This window comes from Chiloscyllium plagiosum, unplaced genomic scaffold (genome assembly GCF_037043375.1).
Source record: "Chiloscyllium plagiosum isolate Xiang-an unplaced genomic scaffold, Cpla_swu_hap1 HiC_scaffold_38, whole genome shotgun sequence".
Classification (NCBI taxonomy): Eukaryota; Metazoa; Chordata; class Chondrichthyes; order Orectolobiformes; family Hemiscylliidae; genus Chiloscyllium; species Chiloscyllium plagiosum.
The window spans coordinates 17,662,628-17,678,572 of NW_028270176.1; the positions used below are offsets into that span (position 1 = coordinate 17,662,628).

Below are 15,945 nucleotides of genomic sequence, written 5' to 3' on the forward strand. Positions count from 1 at the left end.
CCACTGAGCTCCCTCTGACCCTCGGGCACACCCAGGGTCCTACTGCCCACCATCTACTCCCTTGCCTTGCATCCCCACCCCAGTGCATCCCCTCACATTGATCCCTGTTGAACGTTGCTTTCAATAAAGTTGAGGAGAGGAAGGTGAAGTTGACAATGATTGATAAAGTTGACAGCAGTCTGGGTGTTGCCAATATCCACACTGCCTCCCCATTGTTCTCTGTGCGTACAAACCCCTTATTTACCCCACCTCCCTGGTTGGCATGGTGTGACAGAGAGAGACCCTTAAACTGTATTTTAAAATCTTAATCTGTATTTGGATTTAAATGGCTGACAACATGCATGTATCTCGGTAATTCGGAACAGCTTCCTATCCAGCGCCCAACTCTGGGTTGCTGTTACTCTGTGACCATCATCAAGTGAGCTCTAATCCCATCGCTGTGGCTTGAACTGGACTGCACCTCGTCCTCTCCTGCCAATTCCAAATTCTGGGGCTCTTCACTGGGAGGAGGGCTCTGGAGTTGTCCCATTCCCTTCTCTTGCCCAGACCCTGTGGATCAGAACCTTCCAAGAGATTCCAAGGGCAGTGGAGAACATCTGGGTCCATGATTCCTTATTCTATCCCCTTTGGCTCCCCCAACCCGGCCGACTGACCCTCGGCTTGTCAGGCACTTGCAGGGTCCACAGAGGCCTGTTCCTTTCACAGTCAGTTGGTTGAGCATTGACATCAAGTTAGCATCACTTCCCATCATGCAAACTTCCGCACGTCCTGTGCTGACATCACAGCTGGGTTTGGCTCCACTGCTCACAGCGAGATGGAGGAAACATGTATCCCCCCCGGTGACAGCAGATGACGGGATGGCAATCCATCATACCGATGTCTGCTCACTCTGCGTCTCAGTACCAGCACTGTGAGCAAGATAATGAGGAACACCAGGACCACAATCAGTGCGATGATAATCATCACTTCTCGACTCAATGGAGCTGTGGGGGGAATAATCCAAAAAGGTCAGTGACTGCATCAAAGAATAGGGAAGGAAGGTGCTGGGTGGGATATTAAAGGGTGTGGGGGAGAGTGGGATTAGATTGGGTGGGATATTAAAGGGTGTGAGGGGGAGAGTGGGATCAGACTGGGTGGGATATTAAAGGGAGTGCGGTGTGAGGGGGAGACTGGGATATTAAAGGACGTTGGTGAGACCTCCTCTGGAATACTGTGTCCCGTTCTGGTCTCCCTGTTATCGGAACGATATTATTGAACCGGAGAGAGTCCTGAAGAGATTTCCCGGGAAGTTATCGGGTGTGGAAGGTTTGTGTTAGAGAGGAAGGCTGGGTAATCTGGGACTTCAGTGGAGCGAGTGTGTATCAAATAATGACGGCGATGGATAGGATTAGTGGGCGAGGTCTTTTCCCCAGGACATGGGATTTTGAGACTCGAAGGGGAACATTTTTAATGTAAGAGTAGAGAGATTTAAAAAGGAGAGGAGGGGCCGATGTTTTACCCAGAAGGTGGTTTGTGTGTGGAATGACCTTCCTGAGGAAGAGGTGGATTTGGAGACAGTTACAACATTTAACAGCCATTTGGATAAGGCCATGAATCGGAAATGTTTGGAGGGATATGGGCCAGGAGCAGGCAGCTGGAACTGGGTTAGTTGGAATTGTGATCAGCACGGACTGGTTGGGCCGAAGGGTCTGTTTCTGTGCTGTAGGATTCTATGAAGGGGGCGTGGGCGACCAAGAATTAGAGCAACCTTTCGGAACGGGGCGTGTGATTGGGATGTGGGAATGTGCTGTCTGAGATTGTGGCCGGGTCAGGGGAGGGGAGCGAAGGCAATAACCCCATCGCCGCTTCCGAGAGAACGCCATAGAATATAAGGATTCTCAGGACACGGCCTACCCACACAGGCTCGGTCAGTGACAGGACGGTGAAGGAGGGGGTGGAGGGGGAGGGGGTCCTACCCACACAGGCTCGGTCAGTGACAGGACGGTGAAGGGGAGGGGGGGAAGGGGAGGTTTGCTCTGGGGCTGGGTCGGGGGGAGGGAGTTTCCTGCAGAACACAAAGATCCCACGGCCCTTCCTGGCCTGAGTGTGTGGAGTGGTGTGGGGTCAGTCCCTGAGGGGGGGGGGGGGGGGTGGGCCCGTCCACTCCGATACTGAGATCGAGACTAATCCGATTCTGAAGGGGGGCATGAATCAAGGAGGAAGGCGGGACAGGACCTGGGGTGGGTAGGGGTTCATGGCACCGGGGAGGGTGGTGGGGTGTGAAGTGTGGGGTGGGAGGTGACGGTAGTAAAGATGAGTCACAGCCACGAATTGTTTCCACATTTGTTATAAAATCCGGTCCCATCCCACAGTCTCACCCAATGCTGTACACCAATGGGAAATGTTGGCATTTTCCCCTCCACCAAACCCCCTTCCCGCCCCCCCTCGCCCCCCCCCCACCCCCCCCCCCCCCCCCCCCACCCCCCACCACCAGGGGCAGGGACTGGAGTCTGACCCACTGAGTGCTTGACCCCAGTTGCTGCTTTCATTCCCCAGTGAAAGGGAAAATGTTCCTGAGGGAGGGACAGGAGGGGGTGATGGGCAGAGGAATGGAGGGAATGGGGTGAAGGGGACAGGAACCCTCGAGTTACTGAGAGATAAGGAAGGGGCCTCCGTTTGACTAGAATCACCAGGTTGCACGTTTGAAGTTACCGTTCGCTGAGGTCGATGTACTGGTTGCTGCTGGGATCGATGTCCTGGTTGCTGCTGGGGTCGATGTGCTGGTTGCTGCTGGGGTCGATGTGCTGGTTGCTGCTGGGGTCGATGTGCTGGTTGCTGCTGGGGTCGATGTGCTGGTTGCTGCTGGGGTCGGTGTGCTGGTTGCTGCTGGGGTCGGTGTGCTGGTTGCTGCTGGGGTCGGTGTGCTGGTTGCTGCTGGGGTCGGTGTGCTGGTTGCTGCTGGGGTCGGTGTGCTGGTTGCTGCTGGGGTCGGTGTGCTGGTTGCTGCTGGGGTCGGTGTGCTGGTTGCTGCTGGGGTCGGTGTGCTGGTTGCTGCTGGGGTCGGTGTGCTGGTTGCTGCTGGGGTCGGTGTGCTGGTTGCTGCTGGGGTCGGTGTGCTGGTTGCTGCTGGGGTCGGTGTGCTGGTTGCTGCTGGGGTCGGTGTGCTGGTTGCTGCTGGGGTCGGTGTGCTGGTTGCTGCTGGGGTCGGTGTGCTGGTTGCTGCTGGGGTCGGTGTGCTGGTTGCTGCTGGGGTCGGTGTGCTGGTTGCTGCTGGGGTCGGCGTGCTGGTTGCTGCTGGGGTCGGCGTGCTGGTTGCTGCTGGGGTCGGCGTGCTGGTTGCTGCTGGGGTCGACGTGCTGGTTGCTGCTGGGGTCGACGTGCTGGTCGCTGGGGGGTTCGACGTGCTGGTCGCTGCTGGGGTCGACGTGCTGGTCGCTGCTGGGGTCGACGTGCTGGTCGCTGCTGGGGTCGACGTGCTGGTCGCTGCTGGGGTCGACGTGCTGGTCGCTGCTGGGGTCGACGTGCTGGTCGCTGCTGGGGTCGACGTGCTGGTCGACGTGCTGGTCGCTGCTGGGGTCGACGTGCTGGTCGCTGCTGGGGTCGACGTGCTGGTCGCTGCTGGGGTCGACGTGCTGGTCGCTGCTGGGGTCGACGTGCTGGTCGCTGCTGGGGTCGACGTGCTGGTCGCTGCTGGGGTCGACGTGCTGGTCGCTGCTGGGGTCGACGTGCTGGTCGCTGCTGGGGTCGACGTTCTTGAACCTAAAAGCAGTTCAGACAGACACACTGAGTGGAGAGAATGCTGGGAAATAATTAATCTTAAGTCCCACATGTATCGGGGAACCAAGATATTGATGAGCCAGATTGATCAGGAAATTGCCGATGGGTTTGTACTAACTGTCTAATTCCGATCCTGAGGTCTCTCGAGTTGGTGCTGAGGATTCAGGAATCGATAGACCTGTCAGTTTAACACCTTCGAGCCATAACGCCACAGAAATATACAGCACAGAAACAAACCCTTCAGTCCAACTTGTCCATGTCGATCAGATATCTGAACCAAATCCACTCCCATTTGCCAGTACTGGGCCCATATACCACTGAACCCTTCCTATTCATATACCCATCCAGATGCCTTTTAAATGCTGTAACTGTACCAGCCTCCACCACTTCCTCTGGCAGCTCATTCCTTACATGTACCACCCTCTGCGTGAAAAAGTTTCCCCTTAGGTCTCTTTTATATCTTTCACCTCTCACCCTAAATCTATGCCCCCTAGTTCTGGACTCCCCCTCCCCAGGGAAAAGACCCTGTCTATTTACCCAATCCATGCTTCTCATGATTTTATAAACCTCTATAAGATCAGCCTCCGACGCTCCAGGCAAAACAGCCCTAGCCTGTTCAGCTCTCCCTGTAGCTCAGATCCTCCAACCCTGGCAACATCCTTGTGAATCTTTTCTGAACCCTTTCAAGTTTTACAAGATCTTTCTGATAGGAAGGAGACCAGAATTTATCTCAATTAAACTCCATCTGCCATTCCTCAGCCCATTGGCCCATCTGATCAAGATCCTGTTGTAATCTGAGATAACCTTCTTCGATGTCCACTCCAGTTTTGGTGTCATCTGCAAACTTACTAAATATACCTCTGACAGTCAGAGAAATCAGTAAAACTCTGAATGCATCGAGAGATTTAGAATATATACTCTCCGATCGAAGAGAGCTGGGAATGAGGTCAGGTCAGTGTGATGTGGCCAATTTAATTATTAATTCATGCCCTCATTAATAAAGTGAGGACATCACTGACAGAGATGGCCAATGACCTGCCCACTGATCTCAGTTCATTCCAAAACACCAATTGGAAATCTTCATCACCAGATGTTCTCCGTGAACGGGAGAAGGATTGGACTGGGCAGGATCCGGAAGATGATGCTTCCTGAGAGGTTTGGGAGGAAGGGTGAGGGATTTGGGGATAAGGGGGTGGGGGGGTTGGTGTTGAGATTTCCACTGGACTTGCCCCTACACTCCAGGCTGTGAATGATCTCTCCCCAGGTCACACTGGGTTAGCGGGAGCTACAAGTTGAGGAGACTGCTCTCGTCAGGCAGAGTCGGAGACTGAAGGATTGAGGGAATGGGCTATTCTGGGATGAGTGAGATTCAATGAGTGTGGGGGAGGGGAGACGGTGGGGAGTGGAGAGATCAATCCCTTTGGATGGAGAAAGGGGAACCAGTTTCCCCTGGGGATTGTGAACGGGCTCCATTTGCAAGTTGGCCTGGACTCAAGTCGGAATCTCATCCCCAGCAATGTAAAGCAGCCGTTTGTAAATACAGGAACCATTAGAGCGTTGGATGGTTATAATTACAGCCCAGGATGGGATCGCCTTTGTAAGGAGTGTCTGTAAGGCGGACGGTTGTAAATCAGGGACCCCCTGCCCCTCTGCTGTATTTTCGAAATGGGATGGAATTAGAAACTGTGGGGGTGAGGAACATCATGACCAGTCCATCATGTGGGCACTTTGGAACTTAATTCATTCTGATGCAGAAGTTGAATTTTTCATTGACAAATCAACATTGAGGGATCTGACCATCTGCATTGCTGTCCAGGAGAATGAGTCTCACTATCTAAGGAGAGAAATTCCTCCCGGATTCCTTCCTGGGATTATTCCCGACTATTGTGACTCCTATTCCCGGAGTTACCGCAACGGCTAAAGATATTATCGGAGAACGTAAAATTCCCAAATGAACCGGCCGTTTAGCCTGAGGTCGGTGGGGAGCACAGACCAGGTTTCGGAGCAAGGAATATGACTGACCTCAGGAAGGAATTGCTAGGGACAGAAGGTTTCGGTTCTGGGGAACTGCTCACTAACCAAAGACCAATCAGCTCCTGCTCTGGGTGTGTCTGCTGGGACTGAGCTGGTTTCAAACTGCACTGACCGCCCACCCCCTCCCCCCACAACACACACACACACACACACACACACACACACTCTGGCACAGGCAGACAGACAAACACACCCACAAACACACAGGCACAGAAAGACAGACACAAACACACACCTACAAACACACAGGCACAGAAAGACAGACACAAACACACACACAGACACACAGGCACAGAAAGACACACAGGCACAGAAAGACAGACACAAACACACACACAGACACACACCCACGCGGACAAAGACACACAGACACACACGCACGCACACACACACAAAGACATTCACACACACAGAGACACACACCCACGCGGACAAACACACACACACACACACACACACACACACACACACACACACTCTGATGTCGTCCCATTGGCTTGAAGCAGCTGCTGTGTAAACATCACTCACAATGAGGAGCAGGGAACTTACTTTTCCAAAATGCTGCGAGCCCTTCCCACCTTCCTCAGCAGTAACTAGCACACTGACCCCCTTCCCCACCCAACCCCAAAATGCCAGGAGATTTCAGGAAGGTTGCATACCTGATTAAAACATCCTGAAGGAGTGTGGGGGATCGGGACACACGATAGTCTCTCCTGCATCCAGTGAGGAACAGGGAAGAAATGTCCCTCTGTGGGGAGTTGAACTCATGACCACAGGCAGTGGTTGGGATGGCTCGCTCAACGCATTTAAGGGGAACAGGGACTGAGGGGGAACGGGTCAGAGGGATCGGTTGATGAGGCTTAAAGTGAGGGGATCCGACTGCAGCAGCACAATCCGAGGGGATCTAGTACAGGATCTAGACGCCATTATTGCCTGGGGACAGTGGGGATCTGAAGGGGGGACGGTCACTGGTCCCTCCCACCGAGCCTGTGTCACCTTTACCTGGATCCACTGTGGTGGTGATCCCTGTGTCTCCATTACACAAAGAGCCTTCACAGCAGGACAGGTCGCTTAGCAACAAACCCAACGTTTGCAAATCCATCCGCCCTCCGCACTGATTCGCCGAAGCACATCCTTTAAAAACAACATCTGGGCCAATATCTGACACTGCGGGGCAGAACAGAGAACAGATCACATCGCAACAGAGTGGATCCCTGACAGGAAACTGGGTCACTGTCCTGATTGGAGGATCGGTGAGAGAGAGGGAGGCTGTGATTGGAGGATCGGTGAGAGAGGGAGGCTGTAATTGGAGGGTCAGTGGGAGAGGGAGCCTGTGATTGGAGGATCGATGGGAGAGGGAAACTGTGATTAGCGAGTCAGTGAGAGCGGGAGGTTGTAATTGGAGGATCAGTGACCTGCTCTATGATTAGACGGTCAGTGAGCTTGACTGATAGGAAGCTCATCGATAGAGGAGACTACGATTGGAAGGTCAGGGAGTGAGAGGAAGCCTGTGATTGGAGGATCACTGAGTTGGGCTGTGATTGCAGAGTCAGGGACAGAAGGATGGTATGATTGGAGACTCGGCGATAGAGGGAAGCTGTGATTGGAGGGTCAATGTTAGAGGGAGCCTGTGATTGGACGATTTGTGATGGAGAGAGGTATTGATTGGAGGATCAGTTTGCTGGGCTGTGTTTGGAGGGTCAGTGAGAGCGGGAGGCTGTAATTGGAGGGTCAGTGAGAGTGTGAGGCTGTGCTTGGATGCACAGTGAGAGAGGGAGGCTTTGATTGGAGGATCGGTGTACTAGGCTGTGGTTTGAGAATCAGTGAGAGCGGGAGCCTGTGATTGGAGAATAACTGAGCTGGGCTGGGGTTGGTGGGTTCCTGGGGAGAGGTAACCTTTGACCCGCGATCTGAAAGTAGAGCGTTCCAATGAAACCTTTCAGAAGCCGAAATGGCACAAAGTGAAGAATCAGTTCCTTTTCTGGTAAAAGTGAAAATCCTCTTTGGATTTCTTTCGGTGAGTGAAAACAGGTACAAATGTAGGTCTTTCTGAAAAGGGAGGTGGGGGAAAGTGAACTTTCCAAAAGCAGGGGATACCTGTAGGATGTTACATTCTGAGCAATGGCTGGGTGTGGGCTGTGAGGCTGAGAGCCAGACCAGGGGCCCGAAAACTCCCTCCCCCAGACGCCTACCCTCCCAGGGGGTGAAAGCTGCTCGGGGGGTGAGAGCTGGATTGGGGAAGGGGCCCAGACTTAGGCGCATTCCCTGTCAGAGGCTCCCTGTCAGGGGATGGTCCCGAGCCAAGTGCTGAGGCCCACAGAGAGTGTCGGCCCAGGCCGAGGCCCAGCCCCAGGCCCAGGTGAGATTGGGGCTGAAGGATGTTCCCATTCAGCACCAGCCAATGACCCACCTCTCCCTCTGCATACAGACTGTGGACTGACAACTGGTTCAAGGAGGGAACCCAGTCTGTACTGCACCCTGGTGGACAAGAATGGGCTGAATGGCCTCATCCTGTCCTGTGCTATCCCATCATTCCATTCTCCTGAACAATGGCTCCCTTCAATCTCCCAAAGCTGGGAGAGAGTTCGACATTGACCCTGAAGCTCAGTGACCAAGGTGGGGAGAGACAGTGGAGGATGGAGTGTATCTACGTACACAATCTCTGTTGGCCTGTTCCATTCACACAGCGATTCTCCAGACCCACACACTTCACCGTCTGTCGATTGGCCAGGCAGGAGGCCATGGATGGGCTGAAGCATCCGAAACATTGCAGTCCGTTCAGGGTGGTGTTAGCAGGCTCTGAAATCACAAAGGGAAAAAGAGAAGATGCCTTCTTTTTGGTTCAAGGGCCAAACCGTCCTCCCCTCAAATCGTCACATCCCCTCCCCCCAAACCTGACGTTCATCACCCCCCGCTCCCCCCCGGGGTTTTCATGTGGGTCTGAATCAAGACAGACCTCACTGTGATCCTCACCTGCTACTGTCTGGTCATTACATCGGTCTGAGCCACAGAGACGGCTGCTCCGGGAGATAAACACCTTTCCAGTGCTCAACGAAACACCTTCAGAGGGATCCTCACAGCGTTGTTCAATGTGTCTAAGTGTCTTAGTCCCACTGTCTACGGTAAACAGGCTGGAGTTAGAACTTCACCACATCATTTGTTTAGCTTCACCCCGTCTGCAACAATTTCTGTTGATGCCCCACAGTAAGTATCCTATCCAGATGCATCACAGCTTGGTATGGGAGCACAAGAAATTACAGAGAGATGTGAACACAGCCCAGTCCGTCACACAAAGCAGCCTTCCCCCCGTTATCTCCATCTACACTTCCCACTGCCTCGGGCAAGTAATTAACATCCAAGAGCCTTCCCAGCCCGGGAATACTCTCTCCCACCCTCTTCCATCAGGCAGAAAATACAAAGGTTTGGAAACACGTACCAACAGATTCGAGAACAGCTTCTTCCCCGCTGTTATCAGACTAATGACCTGACCGTACATATGTTAGAGTTGATCTTTCTCTGCACCTTCCCTGTGGCTGGAACACTATATTCTGCATTCTGTTCCATTACCCTGATGTACTTCTGTAAGGTGTGATTTGTCTGGATATCATACAGAACAATACTTTTCACTGTATCTCGGTGCATGTGACAATAATAAACCCAGTATCACATGGAGATATTTTCAGAACCTCAGTGTTCTGGAGAATATCACCCGCTGCCTCTTCAGGGGCTGGGATGATTGTCCGGCACTCCTGTCTCAGAGGTAGGGACACTCCACCCTGTCCCACAGCAGGGCCCCTGCTCCATGTGGGTTTGCGCTGAGAGGAACTGAAACCAGGAGCCGCCACCTAGTCTCCAGCCGACACGTCTGCACTCAGCAATGGGGGAAAGAGACTTCCCTTCGGTCCATCTGGCCCCATTCCCTCCAATCTGGGAAGAATCGGCTCTCAACAGAAAGGCAGGATTACCGATGATGGTGTGGGATGACACAGTCTCGCATTTGGTGATGCTACTCAGGCAAGTGGTCTCTCTCAGTGAGCAGGAGCCCGAGGAGGCTGAACACGTGAAACATTGAAGAGATCGTCCTGCAAAGGGAGAGATTGCAGAGAATTCAGTGAGACTCGGAGTTTCAGATTGAGGAGAATTTTCACTTGGGGACCATTACTGTACTATGCTTTCACATTACACCCCCTCATTCCGATCATAACCTCAAACGCTTCACTCACACTGCGAGGGTCATCAAAGGGTGTGGGGAGTGAGAGGGAGAGTGGGATTAGACTGGGTGGGATATTAAAGGTGTGGGGGAGTGATGGGGAGAGTGAGCAATGACTGGGTGGGATATTAAAGGGTGTGGGGAATGAGGGGGAGAGTGGGAAATGACTGGGTGGGATATTAAAGGGTGTGGGGAGTGAGGGGGGAGAGTGGAATTAGACTGGGTGGGATATTAAAGGGTGTGGGGAGTGAGGCGGAGAGTGGGATATTAAAGGACATTGGTGAGACCTCGGCTGGAATACTGTCTCCCGTTCTGATCTCCCTGTTTTCGGACGGATATTATTAAACTGGAGAGGGTCCTGAAGAGATTTCCCAGGATGTTCCTTGGAATGGTGGGTTTGAGTTATAAGGAGAGGCTGGATGGGCTGGGAGTTTATTCACTGGAACGTAGGAGGTTGAGGGGTGACCTTATCGAGGTTTATAAAGTCATGGGGGATTCAGATAAGGTGAAAGGCAGGTGGTTTTTTTCCCTCGTGTGAGGGATTTCAAGACTACGAGGGATATATTTAACGTGAAAGGAGAAAGACTTAAAAAGACATGAAGGGTAGGTTTTATCCACAGAGAGTGGTTTGTGTGTGGCATGACCTTCCAGAGGAAGTGGTGGATGTGGACACAGTTACTCTGTTTAAAAGACATTTGGACAAGTCAGTGAATAAGAAATGTTTGGAGGGATATGGGCCAAGCGTAGGCAGGGAGATGACCTAGATTTGGGAATATGTTCGGATTGGACGGGTTGGGTCTGTTCCTGTGCTGTCTGACTGTAACTCAGCACCTTGAGGGACAATCCCAGAGAGTGGGACATCAATGATAGTGTCAGGAACACCCAACCCGATCAGTGACACAAACAGATCATTCCTTACCTGCTGTGATCCCAGCACAGACCAGGACAATGCTGAAGAACACCTTCATGTTTTCCCCTGCAGAGCCAGTGTGTCTGGGATGATGGTGAGCTGCTGTCTGTGTTCACAAACTGTTCTGAAATCAGGAAACACCATTAGAGATGTTCAAACGAGCCCTCTGCCAGCAGCCACACAGTACAGGCTTCACCCCACCCCATTCCCCTCCCACAGTCTGTGCCATGTTGGGTCAGGGACAGACAGTGTACCTCATGCTTTAGAAACTCCGTGACCATTCCTGCCTGACCACAAGGGAAAGGATCGACAGCTCATGGGCTCCCTGTGACCCTGCTGCAGCTTTCCCAGGAATAGGGTGGGAACGTGCCTTACAAATACCTCAGGGACTGGGGGTGAGCACCCCGTACAGGGCACGGGGCTGACCCACTCACACAGCACCAGGGACATGGTTCACCACAGAAGGAGGCCATTCGGCCTTCCCTACCTGTACCAGCCCATTACACCCAGTGCCATTCCCACGTGCCAACCTCCTGCTTTCTCCCCACAGCCTTGCACGTTGCTTTATGTTCAATCCCCCCTCACCATCCAATGGCCCTCTTCCATTGTACCCGCCTCCCCCACATTTCCAGCCGGAACTTTCCGGACACTAACCGGCCAGTGGGCCAAGAGAGCTGTTTTGTGTTTTCTGATTCGATGTTGAAAGACTCACTGAGTTAACAAGGCCTCACCTGTCTTGGGGGAATCCCTCCACATTCATTCGGTTCCTTACTGAGAAACCTCAGGGACAATCAAAGGCTGAAAGAATGATTTTATCCTTCTTGCATGTAGCAACCGAAATCAGCCCATCAACGAAGCGAGTTAAACCTCACAACCTGAACTGACTCTGGCCTGATTAATGGTGGAACTAGGCCACAATCCCACCAATGGTGGTCCGTCTTTGGAAGTCTCCGTCTTTGGAAGTCTCCGTCTTTGGTTCCATCCTGATGCCAAGCTGATCTCCGGTGTCCTGCTAAAGGTGTTCGATTCTTGCACAAAATAATATCATTCGGGCCTTTGAGGTGATATGTTGATGATTCTTAAAGTCCCTTTCATCCAAAATACTGATCATCCTCCTGGCGTCATGAATTCATACAGCATGGAAACTGACCCTTCGGTCTAACCCGTCCATGATGACCAGATATCCCAATCTACTCCCATTTGCCAGCATTTGGCCCATATCCCTCTAAACACTTCCTGTTCATATATCCATCCAGATGCCTTTTAAATGCTGTAATTGTACCAGCCTCCACCACTTCCTCTGGCAGCTCATTCCATACACGCACCACCCTCTGTGTGAGGAAGTTGCCCCTTTAGTCCCTTTTAAATCTTTCCCCTTCTCACCTCAAACCAATGCCCTTAAACTCTGGACTCCCCCACCCCAAGGAAACAGACCTTGTCTATTCACTCTATCCATGCCCCTCGCGACTTGATAAACTGAAAGAACCGCCGGTACAGGAGATAAGAAATGAAAACAGAAATTGCTGGAAAAGCTCAGCAGTTCTTGCAGCGCCTGTGGAGAGAAATCCGAATGAACATTTTGGATCAAGGGAGCCTGCCTCAGAACTGAGCTTTTCCAGCAATGTCTGTCTTTTTTATGATATTACAAACCTCTGTCAGCTCACCCCCTCAGCCTCCGAAGCTCTAGGGTACAGTACACACCAGCTTATTCAGCCTCTCCCTGTCGCACAAACCCTCCAGTCCCAGTAGCATTCCTTAAATGTTGACTGAACCCTTTCAAGTTTAACAACATCCTTCCTCCAGCAGGAGACCCGAATTGCACACAATATTTTAAAAGTGGCCTAACCAATGTCCTGTACAGCCACAACATGACCTCCCAACTCCTGTACTCAATGCACTGACCAATAAAGGACAGCATACAAAACGCCTTCTTCACTATCCTCTCTACCTGCGACTCCACTTTCAAGGAGCTATGAACCTGAACTCCAAGGTGCCCTTGCTCAGGAGCAATCCCAGGGTCCTCCCATTAAGTCTCAAAGCCCTGCCCTGGTTTGTCTTTCCAAAAAGCAGCCCCTCACTTTGATCTGAATTAAACTCCATCCACCGCTCCTCAGCCCTTGAGACTGCAGCTGGCTTCCTCCTCAGCAGGAATGGCTCTGTTCCTTGTTACCTTTGGCCTTACCTGGCAGTTGGAACACACAGTTTTCCTGCGAATAACTCCTTCAATTCTTCAGCAGGGCAACCCTTCTGTAGTGATAAAGCATCCACTTTTTCAAGCAGGTGTCCAAGCAGTTTTGAGAATGTGATCTCAACTCTCTCCAGTCCAAGAGCTGGCTAATTGTTTTCAGTCTCTGCTCAACAGCCCGTCTTTGTTTCTAAACCTTTATTAATAAACAAAGTTATTAACTGAAGGTTATGGCACAGACCACACCCTTGTTTCACACTTTGAATCCATAACCTTATATCATTAATTTTTATTGTCATGACACCACAGAATCATATAGCAGGTAAACAGATTCTTCGGTCCAACACATCCATCCTGCCCAGATATCGGAAACTGACCTAGTCCCACCTGCCAGCACCTGACCCATGTACCTATTCATATACCCATCCAAATGCCTTTTACATGGTGTAATTGTACCAGCTTCCACCACTTTCTCTGGCAGCTCATTCCATACACGCACCACCCTCTGTGTGAAAATGCTGTCCCTCAGGTTTAGGATTCGGGTTAGGGTAAACATTAGGGTTAGGTTTCAGTTCAGGGTTCGGGTTAGGTTTTGGGTGAGGGAGAGGGAACGAATTACAGTTAGGGTTAGGGTAAGGAATAGGGTTTAGTTTAGGGTTAGTGTTGGGGTTAGGCTCAGCATTAGGGATAAGGTTAGTTTTTGGGTTAGGGTTACATTTAGGCTTAGGGATAGATTTAGGGTTAAGTTTAAGGTTAAAATTAGAGTTAGTTAGGGTTACAGTTACGGTTCAGGTTCGAGTTACGGTTCGGGCTAAGATTAGGGATTGAGTTCGGATTAGAGTTCAGCGATAGGGTTAGGCTCAAGGTTTGGGTCAGAGTTCTGTTTAGGGATAGGGTTTGGGTTAGAGTTCTGTTTAGGGTTAGGGTTCTGTTTAGGGTTATTGTTCTCTTTAGGGATAGGGTGAGGGTTCTGTTTAGGGATAGAGTTATTGTTAGGGTGAGGGATAGGTTTCAGGTTTAAGTTAGGATTAGAGTTTGGGTTAAGGTTTGGGTTTGGCCAATTGTTAGGGTTCAGGTTTAGGTTACAGTTGGGTTAATGTCGGGGTCTGTGTTAGGGTTAGAGTTAAGGTTAGAGTTACAGTTCGCTGTTCGAGTTAGGGTTCGGGATAGGGGCATGGTTTGGGTTAATCTTTGGGTTTGGGTTAGAGTTAGGGTTCAGGTTAGAAATAGGGTTAGGGTTAGGCTTAGTGTTAGGTTTAGGGTTCGGGTCAGTTGCAAACCGAGACAGTGTTTTCCATTTCAATGAGAGTGTTTCTGTTCAGTAGAGCACACCTCTTGTGGGGAGACCATTCCCCCATCTTTCTTTGTCTGTCCAATGGTCAGCCCCCATTCCTGCACCATCAACCAATCTCCCTGTCTGTCACTGCCACGTCTCTCACACCATGAGGTACATGAGCTGAATTAGGTCTAAAAGGGCAACTTTTTCACGCCCAGGGTGGTGCATGTATGGAATGAGCTGCCAGAGGAAGTGGTGGAGGCTGGTACAATGACAGCATTTAAAAGGCATCTGGATGGGTATATGAATGGGAAGGGTTTAGTGGGATATGGGTCAAGTGCTGGCAAATGGGACTAGATTAGGTTGTGATAACTGACCAGCATGGATGAGTTGGGCCGAAGGGCCTGGTTCCGTGCTATACATCTCTCTGACTTGATGTGGTCTCCCCAGCACCTTCTCCTGCTGCAGTAAGACTTCCCTCCTCTTCTCCTCCAGGACCTGAACCCTCTGTAAGTAACGAAGGCCTGGGTGGGGATGGGGGTGTGTGAAGGGAACCTGTTCTGAACAAAATAAACTCAACCACAACCACGCAACGCCAACCACTCTCTCACCAAAACGGTCGTCACATTTCCGTCCCAGGTAAAACGCCCTCGAGCCTTTCCTGAGGGGTTTTCTGAGAGACCGAACAAATAAATTGATCCGAATCCAGCCAACCCAACCCACAAATGGAATCTCAGTCTCCCACTCACAAACATTGGACTTTTGACTCCTCTGACAGGGATAGGCACAGATCAGGGAAGAAATCAAACCCAATTGTTTAATGGCCCGGTGCTGAGAAAGGGTTAGCTCAAAGCCCACATTCTGTCATCCCATCAACGTCACACTGGCCACCGCCTTCCATGGACTTTTCTTAGGGTCAGAGGGCAGTAAGAAACTTCCAGCTTTCCGTCTGGAACAATTGTATCTGGAACAAAATGTCTCGAATAATTATCAATCCACACCAGTGATGTGTGGCTCAGTGGTTAGCACGGCTGCCTCCTAGCACCAGGGACCCGGCTTGGATTCCATCCTGGGCCTACACGTGACTCCAGACACACAGAGATGCAGTTAACTCTCAACTGCCCCCTGGGCAATTAGGGACAGGCAATAAATGGGCAGCGACCCCCTGACCCGGTGATTGAGGAAAGGAATAAGAATGGGTGGAAAGGAATGAAGGCAGAGCTGCCTGGGGTCAGCTGGAAAGGGAGGTTAGACAGCTACAGGAACAATGGGGGAAGGCTCCGAACAGAGCTCACAACAAATCCATATTGCAATGAAGAATATTGTCCCTCAGGTCCCTTTTAAATCTTTCCCCCGTCACATTAAAAATATGCCGTCTTGTTTTTGAAAACCCCACCCCCTGGGAAATAAAGACCTTGCCTGTTCACTTTCTCTCTGCCCTTCCAAACCTGCAGAAGGTCACCCCGCAGCCTCCTGTTCTCCAGGGAAAAAGTGGTGTGTGTATGGAATGAGCTGCCAGAGGAAGTGGGGGAGGCTGCTACAATGACAACATTTAAAAAAAACATCTGGATGGC

At 51.4% G+C, this 15,945-nt stretch overlaps 1 protein-coding gene across 1 annotated transcript; it reads right to left on the minus strand.

The window, feature by feature from the left end:
- Positions 1 to 220: 220 nt before the first annotated feature.
- On the minus strand, positions 221 to 13,283 carry LOC148139009 (uncharacterized). Its single transcript, XM_087980821.1, has 8 exons — positions 13,093 to 13,283; positions 10,920 to 11,034; positions 9,756 to 9,872; positions 8,764 to 8,907; positions 8,446 to 8,589; positions 6,793 to 6,957; positions 2,692 to 3,738; positions 221 to 983 (listed from the first exon to the last, which is right to left on the minus strand). The coding sequence occupies exons 2-8, from the start codon at positions 10,966 to 10,968 to the stop codon at positions 805 to 807; spliced, it is 1,845 nt and encodes a 614-aa protein (XP_087836947.1). The 5' UTR covers positions 10,969 to 11,034; positions 13,093 to 13,283; the 3' UTR covers positions 221 to 804.
- Positions 13,284 to 15,945: the final 2,662 nt, after the last annotated feature.

What these genes read in the sequence shown, in the direction of transcription:
- LOC148139009 (XM_087980821.1), bottom strand. Translation starts at nt 10,968, where the DNA reads ATGAAGGTGTTCTTCAGCATTGTCCTGGTCTGTGCTGGGATCACAGCA. An exon ending in GTCATCCCACACCATCATCG is followed by an intron (nt 8,908 to 9,755) that starts GTAATCCTGCCT and finishes TGTTTACCGTAG; the next exon opens with ACAGTGGGACTAAGACACTT. An exon ending in TACATCGACCTCAGCGAACG is followed by an intron (nt 984 to 2,691) that starts GTAACTTCAAAC and finishes TTCCCCCCACAG; the next exon opens with CTCCATTGAGTCGAGAAGTG.